Raw genomic sequence first — 24691 nt, forward strand, 5'->3', positions numbered from 1 at the left:
CAAGAATCACAAGCTAAAGACATTTTTCCAGATATCCAGATCCGAGGGCAGTAGCAGTGGATGCTCTGATTCAGCCTTGGTCCTTCAAGAAACTCTATGCTTTCCCTCCGATTGCTCTAATTTACAGATTTTTGAAGAAGTTGGAGTTGAGCATTTTGGCCCAGGAGACCGTGGTTTCCACTGTTAAAACAGTTCAACACTCAAGAACCAATTCCACTTCCTCAGCTACCGGATCTCTTGAGCCAAGGGTTGTTGTGTCACCACAATCCTTTATGACTCCACTTGATGGGGTGGCTTTTGAAAGGCGCAGACTGAAAGCCTCAGGTTGTTCTAATGAAGTAGTTAACACTTTACTAGCAGCTAGAAAACTGAATACAAATACAACCTACAATAGAACATGGAAAGCTTTCACAACGTTTGCAAGAGAATCTGGTTTCTCGGTGGATAATTTTACAGTAGCACAATTACTGGCTTTTCTATAAAAAGATATCCAGTTAGGTCTGGCTTATGCTACCATTAAAGGCCAGGTCTTGGTCATTTCCTCAACATCAGGAATTGCTTGGGCCTCTAAGCCTTTGATAGTGCAATTCTTCAAAGCAGCTATGAAGTTAAGACCACCATTAAAGATACGCTTTCCTAAATTGGATCTTCCGATGGTACTGGACTTTATATCCTTTCATCCATCAATGGCAGCAGAAAATCTCTACACAAAACCTATCTAAGAAGGCGGTGTTCCTGGTAGCAGTAACTTCAGGTCGTTGAATCTTTGAGATTCATGCGCTAGGATGCAAAGATATATGAAGAGTAATATATTACAGTAATTTCTTCCTAAGGTAACTAACAGCTGTATTTAATGTCAACCAGTATTGGTTACTTCCCAGTTTTAGGATGCTTCATGACAATATGCTATTACATCCACTGGAACTGCCTTCCACAATTAAAACTTACCTTCAGGCGACAGAATCATTTAAAGAGTCGGATTGGTATTTTTATTATTCCTTTAGGTTATAGGAAAGGGAAGTCAGCCTCCACCAAAACGTTTGCTAGGTGGGTGGTAGACCTCATCCAGATGGCGTACAAAGCCAAGGGCTTGCAGCCACTGCAGGACTTTGGAGCTCATATGACGAGAAGTTTATCGTCTTCCTAGAAGAGTTTCCTTAGAAACAATATGCAAAGCAGCAAATTGGGCTTCGTGTCACACATTTATCAAGCATTATTGTGTGGATCCGGCATCATTAACTTTGGTGGAATTTGGAAAGACTTATTTCCTCCACTGTGCCTTCTGCAGTTTGAATTTTGCTGTTTGTATTTGTATTTTGGGCGGTTATTAAATTCATTTTTTGAGCAAGATTTATGCCCACCCTTGTCTTATTTTTAGTTAATGTCCATTAGTATGCTGCAATGGAAAACACCAGGGAAACAAAATTAAAATACTTACCGAATGGTAATTTTCCTTTCCTAGTGTTTTTCCATGGCAGCATACAGGACCGCCCTATGCTTTTGGCTTGCTATAAGTACCAAGAAAGCTCTAGGGTGCAAGGGGAGGGCTTTTAACATCTTTGGAAAAACACCAGGAAAGGAAAATTACAGTTAAGTATTTTAATTTTCCTACATCTGTGGTACAGGATCCCTTAAAGAAAACCAGAGAAAAAACAATATTAAAAGATTTATATATACCTGGGGCTTCCTCCAGCCTCATCCACACAGATCGCTCCTACGCCGCCGTCCTCAGTCTTCTCCATCTTCTGTAACATGTCCCGTAACTTCGGCCAGCCTTGGCAAGTCTGCGCAAGCGCAGTGAGCTCTCTCCGGTGGAGAATAGTACTGCGTCTGCGAGAGAGCACACTGTGCTTGCTCAGACTGGCTTCGACTGGCCAAAGTTACGGGACCCGGTACAGAAGACGGAGAGGACGGCAGTGTGGGAGCGATCCGTGCAGATGGAGCAGGAGGAAGCTTCAGGTATGTATAAATCTTTTAACCACTTGATGACCACAGTGGTAAACCCCCCTAAAGACCAGGCTGTTTTTTTCATAATTGGCCACTGCAGCTTTAAAGCCAAGCTGCAGGGCCGCACAACACAGCACACAAGTGATCCCCCCCCCCCTTTTCTCCCCACCAACAGAGCTCTCTGTTGGTGGGGTCTGATCGTCCCCCTTGTGGTTTTTTTGTTTTTTATAAATATTTATGTTGGTGTTTTTGTAAAAATGTTTTACGGTTTCTGTGTTTGTTTTTTAGAAATCCCCTCCATCCCCCCCAGCCGGCCAGTCACGCGTTCGGCTGTCATAGGCTACTGCCTATGAGTGCCGATCGCTCTCTTGTCCCCCCAGGGATCGCAGCGCTGTACTGTGTAAATAGACGTGATCACGCCGTTTAACAGTCTCCCGAGCGGCAATAGCCGCTCGGAGACTGAAGAGGGGGCGGAGCTCCGTCCCCGAGAAGGAGATGCGCGCACCCTGCTCGCGATCTCCTTCAGTAGCTGGCTCCAGGACCTGACACCGATTGGCGTTAGGCAGTCCTGGGGCTGCCGCCGCGACCACGCCCATTGGTCTTTAGGTACTTAACCACTTGACACCTGGGGCATTTTTCCTCTTGTGGACCAGAGCAATTTTCACCTGTCAGCGCTCCTCCCTTTCTTTTACCAATAACTTAATCACTACTAATCACAGCGTAATGATCTATATCTTGTTTTTCTTGCCACCAATTAGGCTTTCTTTGGGAGGTACAGTATGCCAAGAATTATTTTATCCTAAATGCATTTTAACATGAATAATAAGAAAAAAAAATTATAAAATGCATTATTTTTCCGTTTTTGACCATTATAGTGTTAAAATAAAACATTCTACTGTGGATAAAAGCCACACATTTTATGTGCCCTTTTGTCCCGGTTATTGCAACGTTCAAAACATTTCCCTGGTACAATGTATGGCGCCAATATTTCATTTGGAAATAAAGGTGCATTTTTTTCAATTTTGCGTCCATCACTAATTACAAGCCCATAAATTAAAAATTAATAGTAATATACTGCCTTGACATAAATTTTTAAAAAGTTCAGTCCCTAAGGTAACTACTTATATTTTTTTTTTTGATGAATTTTTTTTCCCCCCTTTTATAAATAAAAAAAAAGTTTGGGTATTATGGGAGGGTGTGGGAGGGAAATAGTTAATTATATCAGTCAGTGTGGGGATTTTTATTAAATAAAATGCAATTTTGGTGCAATATACTATTTGGCCACAAGATGTCCTCAGTCGTCATTTCCGATTCACGTACGTAAGCACGTGAATCGGAAGTAATCCGTGGCTGTGTAACACAGCAAGATACAATGAATGCCGGCGTCTCGCAGACGCTGGTATTCATTGAATCGGGGACTTAGATTTATGAATGGGACCTGCGGTCCCATTCATTAACTTCCCCTCTAAGCGGCGGTAATGGCGGTGCGCGCGCACGCGCGAACGGGAGCGAGCGGCGGCTGCATGCCGCTGCAGACTTGTTTTCACGGCCCTGCTGCATCCTGTCTTTTTTAAAGGGCCGTGAATATACTGCACAGCATGCAGCAAGTAGTTAATATTGTTTTTCTCAGGTACCCAAACCAAACAATTTTTTAATTCAAAATATTTAGTTGCACCACTGACACATACAAAGATAAATAAACACTCCTTCAAGTCTATGAGCATTTCAGTGCATGATTTTAACCCTTCTTTTTTCATAACTAGAGTTATACAGGTGGCAGCCATTAGCAATTCCTCCATTGTTGGACACCACCTACTCCACCAGTTTACCGGATTCTGTCCCGGCAATATGAAAGGAAGGGAGGGGTTCCTCAAATAGATGTAAAATATTTTATATTTGTCATCATTCAGCTGAAAAAAGGCTGCTATTATTATAATTTAGAAAATAGATTTTATTTCTGAAATCTTGTATTTTTAATTTGGGTCCACTTTAAGTAATGAATAAATGGAATCCGACCATGGCAGACATTTGCTAGAGATGTCAACGGTCTTGCGGGACTTCATTCCACACCTTCTGGGTAAATTGTGGCTTAAACCCTGGGTTCAAATCTCGGCTCTTCCTGTTCAGTAAGCCAGCACCTATTCAGTAAGGAGTTCTTTGGGAAAGATTCCCTAACACTGCTAATGCCTACTGAGTGCGCTGTAGTGGCTGCCTCGCAAGCGCTTTGAGTCCGACATGAGAAAAGCACTACAAAAAAAGAATTATTATTATTAATCTATTAGATCTATAGCAAACTCATGTGTTCTGAAAACCACTTACCCTACTACCCTTTACCAAGTCTATCCCAACCTTTCATAGCACTTATGGAGTTTCCAAAGTACTATAACAAAAGATTCTCTTTTACAAAAAAGGTCAGACATAAAGCGAAGAGGAGATCATGGCAAGACTTAAAGCGGTATAAAACTCTGACATAATATTCAATAAAAACATGTTTTCCTACTTTTTATAACCCACACAGTTATATTTGCTTTTGTGCATAAGTATTATTATTCATTTAGAAATTACAAGTTCCCAAAGTACAATTTTTTTGCTCTGAGAGCTGCAATTGCATTTTATTCTTAACTGGTTTATTCATACTGTTATGTGCAGGGGTCTAGTCCTGGGAAAAGAGGTGAGTGGACTCACCCAGACACCCGCGCACCCCCACCAGTCCACCCCCACAAAAAAATAGTCGAATGCACTGGTTGCTGTTCGGAGTAAGGGGTACCATGCGGTGCTATTGAGAATTTAAGGTGCGAGTCCCACTGGGAGCTACTGAGAAGTGTGTGTGTGCGGGGGGGGGGGGGGGGGGAGGGCAGGGAGCTACTGAGAAGTGGGAGGTACATCAGGACCTACTGAGAAGTGGGAGGTACATCAGGACCTACTGAGAAGTGGGAGGTACATCAGGACCTACTGAGAAGTGAACTTGCTCTAGCCTGTGTATGAGGGTTTTTTTTACCAAGTGGTGGGCAGCACGGTGGCATAGTGGTTAGCGCTCTTGCCTTGCAGCGCTGGGTCCCCGGTTCGAATCCCAGGTAGGGCCCTAATCGCATGGGGTATGTATATTCTCCCCGTGTCTGTGTGGGTTTTATCTGGGCACTCCTCCCACATCCCAAAAAACATACTGATAACCTAGACGACAACAACACAACAACAGACACATTACTATGGTACACATTAGATTGTGAGCTCCTCTGAGGGATCAGTTAGAGACATGACTATATAAACTCTGTAAAGTGCCGTGGAAGATGATGTATTAGCAATAATAGTGGGATGGGAGGAAGGCAGAACTAATGTAGCACCAGTTGGTCTCTCTGTCTACACACAGAAGAAGCAGACTAAAAGCAGAAAGCAAAAGGAGGGGATTGAAAGAGGGGACACACATGCAGTCAGTCACCTCTCTTGTAAACACACACTACACAAATGGCTTTCCTTAGACAATTATCAGCACCCCATGGGGAAAGCAGTGGCTGTACACATCTTCCCCCTGCTCTATAGCACTTCAGCCAGACTATTCCAGCTCAGGAAGGGTTAAACATTTACTGAAAGGATGATCACCTCCAGAGAAAGAACAGATATTTCTTATCAACATGTGTTGGCTCAGAAGGGAGGGCAAATAACATGTCCATACCTCTGATCACCCTTGGCAGCTCCTGCTTCTGTTTTATCCCCCCCTCCCAGTAAATGCCAAGGGAGGAAACATAAGGTGCTCTCCAGAAAGAGGGTCATGCTGGGAGGAAATGTGTAATCGTGTAGCAGCCAGGCAGCCGCAGACAGATGATTAGAGAGCTGTCTCTCCTCCTGGCTTTCAAACTTTCCGTGAAGTCTTGCCTCCCCGTGCACGCTGTGCAAGCAGGGGGCGGTGCGTATCACTCATAGGCAGAACCATAATCCACTGCAGCTAGAGGGGGGATCTGCCGCAGCCAAAAGAGCCAAGGAAGGGGAACATCCACCGTGAGATAGAGAGCCAAAAGGCTCATTAAAACGCAGTTTTTAACTGACAATCTAAAAATCCGGACGCTTGGCAACCCTTTAGGGTGGACGACGTCCACCCTCTGAAAAAAGTAGGTGGACGTCATCCACCTGCGTTCACGCAGGACTCGAACACTGGTTATTTGTCCAGAAATGCTTTCTGAGTGTCTGTCTGTGTTCAGGAGTGTCTGCACAGTCAGAGAAGTGTTTACATTCCTCACTTGATACAATTAAGTAAACACAAGTTAATGTTATCCTCAAGTTTGGATGCGTCCAACTTTCCCTGCAGGGAGGTTGTAAGTGCTGTGTTTAACTAGTTGCATGCTGTTCTAGTAAAAAAAATAAAAAAATAAAATAAATGGTGGTAGTATACAAAATCCTGTAAATCTTTTAGAGCAAAGAAGAAGAAATGCTGGATTTCATACCACTGTAATGATGATTTTTATGCCACCCCCTGGGATTTGTGGCTTAGTTGATTTCTGACATGTGCCATGGGTACTGCAGTAATGGTTTGAGCGTCTTATGCTAGGTACACACATCATACAATTTTCTGTCAGATTTACCTGCCAGAATTTGATTTCCAACATGTCCGATCTGAATTTCGATCGATTTTCCAATCTTCGATTTTCTGATCGTTTCTCCGTTCACTTCTATAAAATCGAACGGAATAACGATCGGAAAATCGTTCGAAATTCGGACATGTTGGAAATAATCAATCTGGCAGGAAAATCTGCCAGAAAATTGTATGGTGTGTACCTAGCATTAGTCCAATTAAAAACGAAACTAACTAGCTGTCAGCAGTAAATTAATGGCACATGTTTTGTGAAGGACGACTATTTTCCTTGTTTTCTCTGATGCACTTAATTTAGTATTTTTCTTATTTGCTCCTGGATTAATAGTCAAAGTCCGCTAAGAACAGCGCTGGGCAAACTACGACCCGCAATTGCTGTTATTCTGACCCCCTGAAAGGAGGACTGATCCATCTCTTCCCTCCCTGCAGAGTCGCAAGTGGGTGGAAACAGGGGGACTTAAAAAACTCACTGCCTCCCATCTCCATGGCAACGGGGCATCAAATGACACGACGTTGGGATGTGTACACACTGGCTGCCAAAATAGGCAGAGTGTCGCCAAAAAGTATTCCCTGAGTGCCCCCTTCCTCAAAAATGCAATTGCTGGTAGTCTAGAACCTGCCCCCTCTCCTTCCAATCAGCACTATATACTCTCCTTATAGTCTAGTGGCCTCACTTCTGTGCTACCCCACACCCTCGGTTGACAGAATTACACGCAGTGGGAGGGCTTTAGGATCCAGAAACTCAGCTTTTTTAGTCACTGCATATCTTATCTTCTGTAGACATCCCCACTGTCTACTTCCTGCTTCTCCATGTCACATCATGACCCACAGCAGAATCAGAGGCAGCAAGTGGGGATGTCTTCAGGAGATGAGAAGGCATGCAGCAGCTGGAAGAGGTGAGTATGGGTCTTAAAGCCCTTCCTCTGCATGTAACTCTGCTGACCGGGGTCTGGGGAGCACAGAAGTGGGGCCACTATTCATCCCCAAAGAATTGATTGCTGCCATTTTTTTTTTAAAGAAACTATTTTGGAACAAAACCGATCTACCAGATGTTCCCCTCTAGGTTTCTATCCAAAATAAATCCTTTATGTTTAAGTCTACCATCAAACCAAATATGTTGAGGGATTTGACTCAGTTTGAGAAAATATGTGCAGAGATCACACAAATCATGACACACTATATAGTTTGCTGGAGGATGACATCCGGCACATGAAGCTGTAGTTTATACAATAGGAAACCGATAATGAAAAGGAATAGACTGGGAGAAAATATTCATCCTGACACAAAGGGTCTATCAACACTAGCATACAGGAAATTAGCTATATATTTTTAACACAATAGTACAAGACACCTGATAAAATACATAACTTCAACCCAGATTATTCAGAGAATTGTTGGATGTGCAATAATGAAACGTGTACTTGACAATAATGGGTGGGCTTGTCCCATAATAATTCTTCTGAAAAGAGATACACAAACTGTTCAAAAATACAAACAACATGGATATAACCTTTAAAATAACTGGCATGTCTATTATAAGACAAATCCCTGCCAATCTTGTCTGCTATGCCACAGTTGCCATACAGGTTTCATCCACTAAAGACTTCTGGAGGCAAATCCACAGTAAACGTTTAAGATTGGTGGGTTTGCCCAAACATGATACAATCTTAACCACTTGCCGACCGCCCCCAGCCGATGGGCGGCGGCAAAGACTGGGCCCAAACGACCGCAATACGCCCATCGGCGGGGGCGGCTGCGGGAGTGGCTTTGCGGCGAACGCGTCATTCGTGACGCGATCAGCAGCCGGGCACTGGCTCCGCCCACCGCTCGTAGTAACCCGCCGGCCGTTCGGAAGCGCCGGCGGGTTACTAGCACTCGGATCGCCGCATTTACATTGTATAATAGGCTTTGTAATGTATACAAAGCCGATTATACTGGCTGCCTCCTGCCCTGGTGGTCCCAGTGTCCGAGGGACCACCAGGGCAGGCTGCAGCCACCCTAGTCTGCACCCAAGCACACTGATTTCCCCCCCCCCTGATCGCCCACAGCACCCCTCAGACCCCCCCCCTGCCCACCCCCCAGACCACTGTTTGCACCCAGTCACCCCCCTAATCACCCATCAATCACTCCCTGTCACTATCTGTCAACACTATTTTTTTTTTATCCCCCCCCCCTGCCCACTGCCCCCTCCTGATCACCCCCCACCCCTCAGATTCTCCCCAGCCCCCCCCCCCCCGTGTACTGTATGCATCTATCCCCCCTGATCACCTGTCAATCACCCGTCAATCACCTGTCAATCACCAGTCAATCACCAGTCAATCGCCCCCTGTCACTGCTACCCATCAATCAGCCCCTAACCTGCCCCTTGCGGGCAATCTGATCACCCACCCACACCAATAGATCGCCATCAGATCCGACATCAGATCACCTCCCAAGTGCAGTGTTTACATCTCTTCTCTCCTCTAAACACCCACTAATTACCCATCAATCACCTATCAATCACCCCCTATCACCACCTGTCACTGTTACCCATCAGATTAGACCCTAATCTACCCCTTGCGGGCACCCAATCACCCACCCACATGCTCAGATTGCCCTCAGACCCCCCTTTATCAATTCGCCAGTGCAATATTTACATCTGTTATTCCCTGTAATAACTCACTGATCACCTGTCAATCACCTATCAATCACCCCCTGTCACTGCCACCCATCAATCACCCCCTGTCACTGCCACCCATCAATCAGCCCCTAACCTGCCCCTTGCGGGCAATCTGATCACCCACCCACACCAATAGATCGCCCGCAGATCAGACATCAGATCACCTCCCAAGTGCAGTGTTTACATCTCTTCTCTCCTCTAAACACCCAATAATTACCCATCAATCACCCCCTATCACCACCTGTCACGGTTACCCATCAGATTAGACCCTAATCTGCCCCTTGCGGGCACCCAATCACCCGCCCACACCTCAGAACGTCCTCAGACCCCAGCCCTGATCACCTCGCTAGTGCATTGCTTGCATCTATTCCCCCCTCTAATCACACCTTGAGACACCCATCAATCACCTCCTGTCACCCCCTAGCACACCTACCCATCAGATCAGGCCCTAATTTGCCCCGTGTGGGCTCCTGATCACTCGGCCAAACCCTCAGGTCACCCTCAGACCCCCTTCCGATCACCTCCCCAGTGCATTGATTGCATCTATTTTCCCCTCTAACCGCCCCCTGAGACACCCATCAATCACCTCCTGTCACCCCCCTAGCACTCCTATCCATCAGATCAGGCCCAAAACATCCTGTCATCTAAGAGGCCACCCTGCTTATGACCGGCTCCACAAAATTTGCCCCCTCATAGACCACCTGTCATCAAAATTTGCAGATGCTTATACCCCTGATCATTCATTTTGAGAAATTTGGTTTCCAGACTACTCACAGTTTTGGGCCCGTAAAATGCCAGGGCAGTATAGGAACCCCACAAGTGACCCCATTTTAGAAAGAAGACACCCCAAGGTATTCTGTTAGGTGTATGATGAGTTCATAGAAGATTTTATTTTTTGTCAAAAGTTAGCAGAAATTAGATTTTTATTGTTTTTTTCACAAAGTGTCATTTTTCACTAACTTGTGACAAAAAATAAAATCTTCTATGAACTCACCATACCCCTAACGGAATACCTTGGGGTGTCTTCTTTCTAAAATGGGGTCACTTGTGGGGTTCCTATACTGCCCTGGCATTTTAGGGGCCCTAAACCGTGAGGAGTAGTCTAGAAAACAAATGCCTCAAAATGACCTGTGAATAGGACGTTGGGCCCCTTAGCGCACCTAGGCTGCAAAAAAGTGTCACACATGTGGTATCGCCATACTCAGGAGAAGTAGTATAATGTGTTTTGTGGTGTATTTTTACACATACCCATGCTGGGTGGGAGAAATTTCTCTGTAAATGGACAATTGTGTGTAAAAAAAAAATCAAAAATGTGTCATTTACAGAGATAGTTCTCCCACCCAGCATGGTTATATGTAAAAATACACCACAAAACACATTATACTACTTCTTCTGAGTACGGCGATACCACATGTGTGACAATTTTTTGCAGCCTAACTGTGCTAAGGGGCCCAAAGTCCAATGAGTACCTTTAGGATTTCACAGGTCATTTTGAGACATTTGGGTTCAAGACTACTCCTCACGGTTTAGGGCCCCTAAAATGCCAGGGCAGTATAGGAACCCCACAAGTGACCCCATTTTAGAAAGAAGACACCCCAAGGTATTCTGTTAGGTGTATGATGAGTTCATAGAAGATTTTATTTTTTGTCACAAGTTAGCGGAAATTGATATGTATTGGTTTTTTTTTCACAAAGTGTCATTTTCCGCTAACTTGTGACAAAAAATAAAATCTTCTATGAACTCACCATACCCCTAACAGAATACCTTGGGGTGTCTTCTTTCTAAAATGGGGTCACTTGTGGGGTTCCTATACGGCCCTGGCATTTTAGGGGCCCTAAACCGTGAGCAGTAGTCTAGAATCCAAATGCCTCAAAATGACCTGTGAATAGGACGTTAGGCCCCTTAGCGCACCTAGGTTGCAAAAAAGTGTCACACACGTACTCAGAAGAAGTAGTATATTGTGTTTTGGGGTGTATTTTTACAAATACCCATGCTGGGTGGGAGAAATATCTCTGTAAAAGGACAATTGTGTGTAAAAAAAAATCAAACAATTGTCATTTACAGAGATATTTCTCCCACCCAGCATGGGTATGTGTAAAAATACACCCCAAAACACATTATACTACTTCTCCTGAGTACGGCGGTACCACATGTGTGGCACTTTTTTGCACCCTAAGTGCGCTAAGAGGCCCAAAGTCCAATGAGTACCTTTAGGATTTCAAAGGTCATTTTGCGACATTTGGTTTCAAGACTACTCCTCACGGTTTAGGGCCCCTAAAATGCCAGGGCAGTATAGGAACCCCACAAATGACCCCATTTTAGAAAGAAGACACCCCAAGGTATTCCGTTAGGAGTATGGTGAGTTCATAGAAGATTTTATTTTTTGTTACAAGTTAGCGGAAAATGACACTTTGTGAAAAAAAACAATTAAAATCAATTTCCGCTAACTTGTGACAAAAAAAAACAACTTCTATGAACTCACCATCCTCCTAACGGAATACCTTGGGGTGTCTTCTTTCTAAAATGGGGTAATTTGTGGGGTTCCTATACTGTCCTGGCATTTTAGGGGCCCTAAACCGTGAGGAGTAGTCTTGAAACTCCTACCATCCCTCACAACTGCTCTAAACCCACAACGGAACTCTGGTCCCTAACTTTTGCGTCTCTACCTCTCCTTCTAGATTGTAAGCCTTTGGTCCTCCTCCTTTTGTGTCCTACCTGATCATGCACCTCCATTACTGTGAACCCATGCTATGCACTTGAGTGAGCCTAACTTGCCTAATCTCCATGCTCCATCCAGTGACTGACTAAGCATTACCGTATGCTCATACTGTAGAAACTAGAAAAAGAACAGCGCAATATATAAGAATCAATGCAGCTAAGAGGTGGGGGTGGGTCCCAAGCCTCAGATGTAAAGAATAGGTAAAACAATGAAACCAACAGTGCACTCCGTGCGCAAAAAGAGAGCTACGCAGGGGGGTTTAAACTTACAAGATCAAGACTTGATTTATTGCACATAACATATGTAGCCTCACTTCCCAACCCGAGTTTCGTCAGGCAACATGGCCGAAACTCGAGTCGGGAAGTGAGGCTACATATGTTATGTGCAATAAACCAAGTCTTGATCTTGTAAGTTTAAACCCCTTTGCGTGGCTCTCTTTTTGCGCACAGAGTGCACTATTGTTGGTATTTTGTCTCCCAGCCAGGAAGCGCCGCTGCTGCTCTCACTGGCACAGAGACGTAACCACTGTGGAGCGCAGAGGAGCCGGAAACAGGAAGTTCGGGTGTCAGCTGACCGGGAGATGCGACGGTCAGGCTGAATTCACGCTGAGCGGAGTTCCCCACTCTCTCTGGATATCGGGATTACAGCAAGACTTGGCAAATTTGCGGTTTAAAGGTACCAACTACTCATCTCTCCAGGAGGAGGTACTGTATTGCTCCCTATACTACACTTAGCTCAGAAGCTGGGGAACATTGTTTCTGAGCTGGAACAGGAGCTTATTTCACTTGAATGCTTACTGCTCCTGTAATTAACATTTGCTACACTGCTGTTTTTCATGCGCTGAGGTTTCATTGTTTTACTTGTACTCATACTGTGCTGTGTGATCTGGTTTTCTTGTATTCCTGTAGTGTCATATTGCTGTATGTCATCCCTAAATATTGTCTGTAACCTAAATTAATGTTCAGTGCTGCGTAATATGTTGGCGCTTTATAAATACAAAAAATAATAATAATAATAATAATAATAGACCCAGAACCATTAGGACTGATGGAAACAACGTCCTATACACACACACACACACACACACACACACACACACACACACACACACACACACACACGTAGACAGAAGCTCCAAAATAATATTGGTTAAAGTCATGGATATATCTACAGAATGCTCTTTTACAGTTTCTGTGGAAAATTAGATACAAAGCTTTATTAGAAAAACTTAAAAAAATGCTTATTTTCACAAATTCACCTGGTGTTATAGTCCACTATAGTGCTGTCTGGTTGAACAAAAGTGTCATACACCACCTTCAGTTGCGAGTTTATTACAGTGATACGTGTCAGCTCCAATCCTTTTGTAGTGTAACACTGGGAATACAAAGATAATTATTTGCACTCATCAGTCTTGATAAAACTATGGAGAATAATAAAACAAAGCTTAACGGTTTTTAGTAGTATTTCGAAATGGAGATAAAAAAATTATTTCTGGTTTTATGCATTCTTTAAAATAACATTTTTTTACGCTTAAGTACATATTGATTTTTCCAAATCCCATACTGCATGCACGCCCCTCATACACCTTACTTCATCTGCTTCACTACACCTTAGTGGTGAAAGGGTGGAAGAAAAATGTAAAAAGGACAAAAGGCGGAGGTATTCTTGCATTGGCCTTACAGGTTTCCCAAAGATCACCCTTGTTTCGCCAGAGACATTTTGGAAATGAATCATTGCCAAACTGCCTCTGATGAAACAAGAGTGATCTTTGGGAAACGTGTCAGGCCACTTCAGGAATTTTATTTTTTTTTCTGCCCAATAAAGGTTTGTTACTTACCTATTGGAGCAAATAGCCTGTAATTCTAATATCCCGACCTGGCCAAGGACTCAACAGCTTCCATATTTGATCCCTGGACAGAACAATCAAGGACAGATAAACAGTGTTTATCAATTAATACGCTTGTATGCTGAACTGTCAATATTGGTGTTTTCAGACATCTAATAAGGTGAGCCCATCTCTGCATAGAGACAGGACTCTAGTTTATACTTTTAAACACCAGGAGCCCTTCCTTCGTATCTTTTTTACAGTTTCTGAGCCATATTGAGGTACCCTGTGGATGAACAGCTGCGTATTTGTCCGTGCTCCAAGTGAGCGCCCTCGTGGACTATGGGTTTGCTATACAATTTTACTTTGAAGTTGGCTCTTGTTCTGGATGTAACAGATATTGAAGAGAATCTGTATTGTTAAAATCGCACAAAAGTAAACATACCAGTGTGTTAGGGGACATCTCCTATTACCCTCTGTCACAATTTCGCCGCTCCCCGCCGCATTAAAAGTAGTCAAAAACAGTTTTAAAAAGTTTGTTTATAAACAAACAAAATGGCCACCAAAACAGGAAGTAGATTGATGTACAATATGTCCACACATAGAAAATACATCCATACACAAGCAGGCTGTATACAGCTTTCCTTTTGAATCTCAAAAGATCATTTGTGTGTTTACCTTCTGTCCCCTTCTTCTATCATGCACTGAACATTACAGGCTTCCTGCAGACATCTCTGTCTGTGCCTGTGTTTGTAATTCCTCAGTATGTGTCAGCCAGCTACTTTCACAGCCTAACAGAGGAGGATTTTTATGCAGCTCTCTTCTATCACTGATAAGATAGCAGAGAAGCTGCTGGCTTATGTAAATAAAACACACACTGGAGTGTGCATAGAGGAACAGACCAGCAGGAAGAGTTGGCAGCCTTCCAGACACAGGCCGACAAGTCTGACAGGGGAAAGATACATTGATTTATTACAGACACCGTGATAGTACAAAGTGCTGCAGTGAGCCAGAACAGATTAGAATAGGTTTAGGAACTTGTAGGATGGTAGAAAAAACGTTGTCATTTTTGTTACAGAGTCACTTTAACATAATAAAATTCACTTTTTCAGACCACACTTACAAACAAAAAAAATAATAGTCTACCAACATGTGGTTTTCAAATAGGAGTGAATAAGTCTGAGATATTGCAGCAATCCCTGGCAGAGAAAGAAAACAATAACATGACAAGCACTCCTAAGAAACAGGAGCCGCCGGTCTTAGCCTCAAACGGCGCAGTTACTCCATCGGATATATCAGTGCATATAAAAAGGATTTCAGAGATACACCAACAAACCAACTCTAAAGATATCAAAAGGAACCTGTGGTCCCAGAACACGGATCAAATACAAACAAGTAAAACAACTACAGTAGAGTCAGGAGAAGCTCTAGCAGAGCAGATGGAAGGAAGACTGGAGTCCAAAATGATGCAAATGGAGGATTTTGCGATGAACTTACAACAGACAGTAGTAACCACGATACAAGAAAGTATAAGAGACGGTGGCACTCGAAATCCGACCAATTAAGGAAGAAATCCAAAATCTAACCAAGGAAATACAGAGAATCGATATCAAAGTGGAAACAGCGAGCGCCAAAATACAAAACCAAGTGGTAACACTGGAGAAATATAGAAAGTAGACTCAGGCAATCAACAGCAAATTGGATGATTTTGAGAATCGCAGCAGGCGCAGCAATATCAAGATAAGAGGTATCCCGGCCCACGTAAAGACTGAAGATCTCCAGGGAATAACCTCAGAGATCTTCAAGCAAGTGTTGGGAGAAGATGCCCCACAGGAGAGAGCTCCGAGTAGACAAGCCTAGGGGTGACAAACAAAAAAAGGTCCTTGCGCTTCCACTCCAGAAAAGACACCAGTCACATGCAAACAGCAGTCTATCTTGTCCTGGCAATCAAGCACTGTGCCGTTCCAATGTGGGATAATGCAAAAACATCTAAAGGAAGGAGCGCTCTAAGTGCATTACCAAACGGATAGGCTTTATTGCGCACAAGAAAAGTGAATACTCACAAAATTGCTGATTAAAATTCGCCTCTCAGCGGTTAGCCAACCGCTACACCCCTCTGCCATGTACGCGCTGTGGCCAGCAGCGCGGTCTCTGATCTTCCGGGGAGGCTCACCTTGCGAGGCGGTGGGCGGGGCCTAGTTACGATGTGTGTGGGACGTCATTACGCGTTTCGGCGTGCTGCGCCTTCATCAGATGATGTCATACGCACAGTTAAACATATTTATATGCTTTGGCAGCCGTAGTCACGGCAACCAACTGCTTGTGTCATTCAATAAACTTTATTGTTCCATGGAAAGCTGCTATGGGACACTTCTTAGTTATTCATACTGCGCGCACTTGTGCTGCTCGATCAATGAGTCACAGCGCGTACAGATAAATAAAAAATCTAAACATGATTATATACACTTAAAACCTCAACCTGAAGCATGCATATTTAATCAGAGACAGTAATCAATGAAATAATTGCATCTCACTGGGCTACATATTCATAACCCAGTGTGAGGACAGCATGCAAATTGATACAATCATCAAAACCTTACAGTATAAAAAATTAGTATAGTCATCATATATAGGTATACATTACCCCATATACAATAGATAAATACAAAGAACGAAAATAAAAAATTATGAATGTAAAAATTTAAATTTAGAATGCAAAAATGAAATTTAATTAAGCCTAAGGGTGTTACTCAAGCCAGGGGCAGAGGTGTATTATGCAAACTTCACCTTTTGTCTCTAAAAGAAAACATTCTGAAAAAAGCAAGAAGTATGACTACAATCAAATATAAAGAGAATAATATTGAACTACCAGTATTTCAGGATCTCTCAGCTAGAACGATTGAGAGAAGGCGCCTTTTGAAACCCTTGCGAGAAGAAATCCAGAGGAAAGGAGGGATTTATAGATGGGGTTTCCCCCTCTGTTTAATTGTAACAGTCAATAATAAATCTAGAATATGGAGTAACGGTGAACCATTGATCCCTTTTCTAGAGGATTTGGGGCTATCCCACATACATATTGCCCGATGGGAGGAACTGTAAAGCCAAACTGAAATGAAGAGCCTCTTTAATGCTACCCCTGGAAGGAGAGGTTAGGGACTCCGAAAAACTGGCTCGTCGAAAGTAATCTCGTGTGGATTACTAAGTGGAGTATCTGGAAATAAGGGGAAACCCAGGAAACCATGTGTAAGTTGGGCCTTTCCAGATATGGATATACTATGGATGTGTGTGGTGTGAATTGTGACAGACCATCGCTTTAGCCACTCAGGAAGACGCGAATATGTCCCTATGCTTCCCACCCCAGCCATTCGGGCAGACTAATTTTAATGATTTTTGTGTTAATAAAATGAATAAAATAAATCGGAGTCTATTAATGTGAAAGGAGCCAATTCTGGTTGTAAAAGAGGAAGAATCATTGAAGAATTAGTACGTAAAAAAAAGTAGACATAGGATTTATCCAAGACACTCACTTTAAAACTGACAAGCTTCCCAAATTTTTTGATAAAAAAAATATAAAAAATTGATTATTAATTCAAACAACCATAAAAAGCTAGGGGGGTGGCGATTGTTTTTAGTTCCAAGTTAGCAGTAACGATTGATGAAATGATAAAAGATGAAGATGCAAGAGAATTAATTGTTATGGGGTCTGTCAATGGAAAAAAAATTTACCCTGGCCAATTTATATGCACCTAATGTGAGACAAGTGGAATTTATAATGGGCTTCCTGGAAAAGGTTAAAAAAGTTGCAACAGGAATGATCATCATTGGAGGAGACTTCAATGTAGCTATTGATCCCAGTTATGATACTTCAAGGGGAGGAAGCTGCATATCGGATACAGATTTTGAAATGCTAAAAGGACAGACTTAAAGGGGGGTGTGGCCGGACCGTCATGGCGGATAGACGCTAGCGCTGTGAGCTCCGACAGTCTCGGATAATATTCTGGTTCTAACCCGCTTTATAACTGCCGCCACTTCACCCAAGCAGATGTCCGGGACCAGCAAGAAGACTGGCAACAAATCCAAGGGCTCAAACACCGCGGACATCGCGCAGCTCTTGCAAAATACTCGGGCCTCCCGCAGTACCACCGCGGACAAGATGGCGACAACCCAGCCCAAGGCGTCTAGCAGTAAGGCCGAACAGCCTGCCGCCTCCCCTACACACTCTACAGACTCTAGAGCGGACTCTCCAGACCGTGAGTACGGGACTCAGCCCCTATCTAAAGCTGACCTTGATCATCTATTCCACAAAATGGAATCAGTGTTCCGATCGGAGATAGCAGGCCTCAGAACAGATATAACACAAATAGGCCATAGGGTTGAGGCGGTGGAAGACAAAGTTTTATACCATGACGCACTTATTTCTAAGATCAACACGGCCTTAGCCGATCACAGTACCCTTATCAGACAATCACTACATAAGCAGGAAGATCACGAAAACCGTAACAGGCGAAATAATGTGAGGCTGAAAGGGCTGCCTGAGGCTACCACAGATGAAGATTTGCCGACTGTTATCCGAACAATCTTCACTAGAATCCTGGGCAAACCGGAGTCTACGCACATCCACATAGACCGAGTACACAGGGCCCTGAAGTCACGCTCTCGCACTGACACTAACCCACGGGATGTTATATGCAGACTGCATTATTTTACAGACAAAGAAGAGCTCATCAGCAAGATGAGAGTTCTTAACGAACTGGAATTCGATGGAGCTAAACTTAAAGGGAACCAGAGATGAACGTTTCACACAAAATAAACATATCAGTTGATAGCTTGTAAAGAATAAATGCTCTACCTGATAATTTTGCCGCTCTGGTGTGCCTTTTTTAGTGTTTTTTATCCATTATTGCTCCAGGAAAAATCAAATATGGCCGCCGGCTCATATCACTTCTGCTTCCAGGTTATGAGGTGTTCTGGATGTGCTGTCTAGGCTATATGAGACTAGGCTGCTATCTAGGCTAAATGCAGCCTTTCATCTATGTGCTTTCATATTGGTATGATCTGCCTGTAGGAACTGTCACTGATAATAACTGCATTTTCATTCCTATGAGAATCTAGTGCACACAGAGCACACAGGGATCATATTATAGCCACAGAGCTTCTCTCTCAGGAGCAGCCCCCTCCCATGTCATCACAGCTCTCAGTATGCAAAGCAGAGGATCTAAGCCAGGAGGGGGAAGGCTTGGGCTTGAAAGGACTTCAAAGAAGAGTGACTCAGCTATAATGATTCCAGGTCAAACCTCGACTGAATTGTCGGTGGATTCTTATCACAGTTGCTAATAGACTAATTAAGCAGATAGCAATGAAACTAAAAGCAGGGTAGGTGTTTACTGTCATGTTCCCACTGATAAATGTAATAAAATACATGAGGGTGCTTCATCTCTGGTTCTCTTTAAGCTTTTCCCAGACCTGGCGTTTGAGACTTTACAGCAGCGTAGAACACTGAAACCTGTGCTGGAAGCACTCAGATCCCGAAGTATCCTTTACAGGTGGGGTTTCCCCTTTGCTTTAATAGTGCGCCATGAGGGCAAAATACACTCTCTCCGCTTTCCAGAGGAACTTGCTGACTTTTGTTCAGCTCTAAATTTGGGCACTATTAACATACCAGACTGGTGCCCTAAGCTAACCAAGATCGAGTTCACTCCTATGGATCAGTGGTCCCCCTCAGGTGGCAAGAGAAGCGGATCTGGAAGAGGATCTCCTCAATCCTCTACCCAGGGATCACCCCACTAGACTCCAGTTCTCCACTGAACTCTCTTTGTGCTTTGATGCGCTGTCAGATTTGGACAGCAGCCTAATCTCCCCACACCCCCACTATTAACCACTTGAGAACCACAGTCTTTTCGTCCCTTAAGGACCAGAGCCTTTTTTTCCATTCAGACCACTGCAGCTTTCACGGTTTATTGCTCGGTCATACAACCTACCACCTAAATGAATTTTACCACCTTTTCTTGTCACTAATACAGCTTTCTTTTGGTGCTATTTGATTGCTGCTGCGAGTTTTACTTTTTATTATATTCATCAAAAAAGACATGAATTTTGTCAAAAAAATGACTTTTTTAACTTTCTGTGCTGATTTTTTTTTTAAATAAAGTAAAATTTCCTATACATTTGAGCGCGAAAGTTATTCTGCTACATGTCTTGGATAAAAAAAAAAAAAAAACATTCAGTGTATATTTATTGGATTGGGTAAAAGTTATAGCGTTTACAAACTATGGTGCGAAAAGTGAATTTTCCCATTTTGAAGCATCTCTGCCTTTTCTAACCACCTGTCATGTTTCATGAGGTGCTAAAATTCCAGGATAGTATAAATACCCCCCCCCCCCCCCCCCAAATGACCCAATTTTGGAAAGAAGACATCCAAAAGTATTCAGTGAGAGGCATGGTGAGTTCATAGAAGATTTTATTTTTTGTCACAAGTTAGCGGAAAATGACACTTTGTGACAAAAAAAAGAAAAGAAAAAAAAAAGTTTCCATTTCTTCTAACTTGCGACAAAAAAAAAAATGAAATCTGCCACGGACTCACTATGCTCCTCTCTGAATACCTTGAAGTGTCTACTTTCCAAAATGGGGTCATTTGTGGGGCGTGTTCACTGTCCTGGCATTTTGGGGGGGGGGCTAATTGTAAGCACCCCTGTAAAGCCTAAAGATGCTCATTGGACTTTGGGCCCCTTAGCGCAGTTAGGCTGCAAAAAAGTGCCACACATGTGGTATTGCCGTACTCAGGAGAAGTAGTATAATGTGTTTTGGGGTGTATTTTTACACATACCCATGCTGGGTGGGAGAAATATCTCCGTAAATGACAATTTTTTATTTTTTTTACACACAATTGTCCATTTACAGAAATATTTCTCCCACTCAGCATGGGTATGTGTAAAAATACACCCCAAAACACATTATACTACTTCTCCTGAGTACGGCGATACCACATGTGTGGCACTTTTTTTGCACCCTAAGTGCGCTAAGGGGCCCAAAGTCCAATGAGTACCTTTAGGATTTCACAGGTCATTTTGCGACATTTGGTTTCAAGACTACTCCTCACGGTTTAGGGCCCCTAAAATGCCAGGGCAGTATAGGAACCCTATAATGACCCCATTTTAGAAAGAAGACACCCCAAGGTATTCCGTTAGGCGTATGGTGAGTTCATAGAAGTTTTTTTTTGTGTCAAGTTAGCGGAAATTGATTTTAATTGTGTTTTTTCACAAAGTGTCATTTTCCGCTAACTTGTGACAAAAAATAAAATCTTCTATGAACTCACCATACTCCTAACGGAATAACTTTGGGTGTCTTCTTTCTAAAATGGGGTCACTTGTGGGGTGCCTATACTGCCCCGGCATTTTAGGGGCCCTAAACCGTGAGCAGTAGTCTTGAAACCAAATGTCGCAAAATGACCTGTGAAAGGTACTCATTGGACTTTGGGCCCCTTAACGCACTTAGGGTGCAAAAAAAGTGCCACACATGTGGTACCGCCGTACTCAGGAGAAGTAGTAGAATGTGTTTTGTGGTGTTTTACACATACAGATGCTAGGTGGGAATATCTCTGTAAATGACAATTGTTTGGGTTTTTTTTACACACAATTGTCCATTTACAGAGAAATTTCTCCCACCCAGCATGGGTATGTATAAAAATACACCCCAAAACACATTATACTACTTCTTCTGAGTACGGCAATACCACGTGTGACACTTTTTTGCAACCTAGGTGCGCTAAGGAGCCTAACGTCCTATTCACAGGTCATTTTGAGGCATTTGGATTCTAGACTACTCCTCACAGTTTAGGGCCCCTAAAATGCCAGGGCAGTATAGGAACCCTACAAGTGACCCCATTTTAGAAAGAAGACACCCCAAGGTATTCCGTTAGGTGTATGGTGAGTTCATAGAAGATTTTTTTTTTTGTCCCAAGTTAGCGGAAAATGACACTGTGTAAAAAAAAACACAAACAATACAAATCAATTTCCGCTAACTTGTGACAAAAAATAAAATCTTCTATGAACTCATCATACGCCTAACAGAATACCTTGGGGTGTCTTCTTTCTAAAATGGGGTCACTTGTGGGGTGCCTATACTGCCCTGGCATTTTAGGGGCCCTAAACCGTGAGGAGTAGTCTGGAAACCAAATGCCGCAAAATGACCCTTGAAATCCTAAAGGTACTCATTGGACTTTGGGCCCCTTAGCGCAGTTAGGGTGCAAAAAAGTGTCACACGTGGTATCGCCGTACTCAGGAGAAGTAGTATAATGTGTTTTGGGGTGTATTCTTACATATAACCATGCTGGGTGGGAGAAATATCTCTGTAAATGACACATTTTTGATTTTTTTTAAAACACAATTGTCCATTTACAGAGAGATTTCTCCCACCCAGCATGGGTATGTGTAAAAATACACCACAAAACACATTATACTACTTCTCCTGAGTACGGCGATACCACATGTGTTACACTTTTTTGCAGCCTAGGTGCGCTAAGGGGCCCAACGTCCTATTCATAGGTCATTTTGAGGCATTTGTTTTCTAGACTACTCCTCACGGTTTAGGGCCCCTAAAATGCCAGGGCAGTATAGGAACCCCACAAGTGACCCCATTTTAGAAAGAAGACAGCCCAAGGTATTCCGTTAGGTGTATGGTGAGTTCATAGAAGATTTTATTTTTTGTCACAAGTTAGTGAAAAATGACACTTTGTGAAAAAAACAAAAATCAATTTCCGCTAACTGTTGACAAAAAATAAAATCTTCTATGAACTCGTCATACACCTAACAGAATACCTTGGGGTGTGTTTTTTTCTAAAATGGGGTCACTTGTGGGGTTCCTATACTGCCCTGGAATTTTACAGGCCCAAAACCGTGAGTAGTCTGGAAACCAAATTTCTCAAAATGACTGTTCAGGGGTATATGCATCTGCAAATTTTGATGACAGGTGGTCTATGAGGGGGCAAATTTTGTGGAGCCGGTCATAAGCAGGGTGGCCTTATAGATGACAGGTTGTATTAGGCCTGATCTGATGGATAGGAGTGCTAGGGGGGTGACAGGAGGTGATTGATGGGTGTCTCAGGGGGTGGTTAGAGGGGAAAATAGATGCAATCAATGCACTGAGGAGGTGATCGGAAGGGGGTCTGAGGGTTTGGCCAAGTGATCAAGAGCCCACACGGGGCAAATTAGGGCCTGATCTGATGAGTAGGTGTGCTAGGGGGTGACAGGTGGTGACAGGAGGTGATTGATGGGTGTCTCAAGGTGTGATTAGAGGGGGGAAATAGATGCAAGCAATGCACTGCAGGGCTGGGGTCTGAGGGCGTTCTGAGGGTGTGGGCGGGTGATTGGGTGCTCTAGGGGCAGATAGGGGTCTAATCTGATGGGTATCAGTGACAGGGGCTGATTGATGGGTGATCAGTGGGTGATTAGATGGCAGAACAGATGTAAACAATGCACTTTGGAGGTGATCTGAGGGTAGGTTTGGGGCAATCTGATGGTGTGGGTGGGTGATCAGATTGCCCGCAAGGGGCAGGTTAGGGGCTGATTGATGGGTGGCAGTGACAGGGGGTGATTGATGGGTGGCAGTGACAGGGGGTGATTGACAGGTGATTGACAGGTGATCAGTGGGTTATTACAGGGAAGAACAGATTTAAATAATGCACTGGCGAATTGATAAGGGGGGGTCTGAGGGCAATCTGAGCGTGTGGGCGGGTGATTGGGTGCCCGCAAGGGGCAGATTCGGATCTAATCTGATGGGTAACAGTGACAGGTGGTGATAGGGGGTGATTGATGGGTAATTAGTGGGTGTTTAGAGTAGAGAACAGATGTAAACACTGCACTTGGGAGGTGATCTGATGTCGGATCTGCGGGCGATCTATTGGTGTTGGTGGGTGATCAGATTGCCCGCAAGGGGCAGGTTAGGGGCTGATTGATGGGTGGCAGTGACAGGGGGTGATTGATGGGTGATTGACAGGTGATCAGTGGGTTATTACAGGGGGGATAGAGGCATACAGTACACGGGGGGGGGGGGTGGTCTGGGGAGAATCTGAGGGGTGGGGGGGTGATCAGGACGGAGAAGGGGGCAGTTTAGGGTTAAAAAAAAATAGCGTTGACAGAAAGTGACAGGGCAGGAGGCAGCCTGTATAATAGGCTTTGTATACATTACAAAGCCTATTATACATTGTGTCAGCGGCGATCCGGGTGCTGGTAACCCGCCGGCGCTTCCGAACGGCCGGCGGGTTACAGCGTGAGGGGGGCCGGAGCCAGTCGCCAGCGGCTGATCGCGTCACGAATGACGCGATTGCCGCATAACCACGCCTGCCGCCGCCTCCGCCGATGGGCATATTGCGGTCGTTTAGGCCCAGTCTTTGCCGCCGCCCATCGGCTGGGGGCGGTTGGCAAGTGGTTAATGTGTACACTCCTTGAACTCTGCTTATAGGATCAAACTACTCGGGTTATGTTCCATGAAAAATTTCTTTATTATTACTCCAGCCGGGACGGAAGCGAGCAGACGGCTCAGTTCGCACTATGATTGGCGACCCTGCAGACGGCTCAGTTCGCACTATGATTGGCGACCCTGCAATGTCCCCGCAGGAACTCTTACTAATGCGCCCAGCTTTTGCTGCGCGTATTGAGATAAGACCAGTACCTTTTTGGTACATATCCTTAATAGCCATACGCTTCACTTGCCTATGGTTGTTAACCTGTTATACATTACTATGCATTGGTTTGATGATGCTTCTGTTCTTTTTGGATTTTTCTTTGTTATTCTTTGTTCATTCTACTTTTCTTTCTTGTTACTTTTTCTTTTTGATTGACATCAGGAACTTACTATTAAATAACTCAGCGGGGCTGGAATCAGGGTTACAGGAGCGACTGGGACCAGGGGGACCCCCCAATCTTCAAATGTTAAAATGACCACCCAAACTCTTAAGCTAGGCTC

The 24691-nt window shown here is 43.8% G+C and overlaps 1 protein-coding gene across 4 annotated transcripts in view; it reads right to left on the minus strand.

Annotated features, from left to right (window-relative positions):
* REXO1 (RNA exonuclease 1 homolog) overlaps nucleotides 1-24691 on the minus strand; it is a 373818-nt gene that overhangs the window by 78347 nt on the left and 270780 nt on the right. For 2 of the 4 annotated variants that reach the window (XM_068233863.1, XM_068233861.1), the window contains one exon: nucleotides 13166-13281. In XM_068233863.1, coding sequence (XP_068089964.1) covers nucleotides 13166-13281 — 116 coding nt within the window. Of the gene's footprint in view, nucleotides 1-3947; nucleotides 4195-13165; nucleotides 13282-13744; nucleotides 13818-24691 lie in introns of those variants that run through there. The other 2 variants (XM_068233862.1, XM_068233864.1) reach the window with 2 other exon arrangements.

This window comes from Hyperolius riggenbachi, chromosome 1 (assembly GCF_040937935.1).
Source record: "Hyperolius riggenbachi isolate aHypRig1 chromosome 1, aHypRig1.pri, whole genome shotgun sequence".
Lineage (NCBI taxonomy): Eukaryota > Metazoa > Chordata > Amphibia > Anura > Hyperoliidae > Hyperolius > Hyperolius riggenbachi.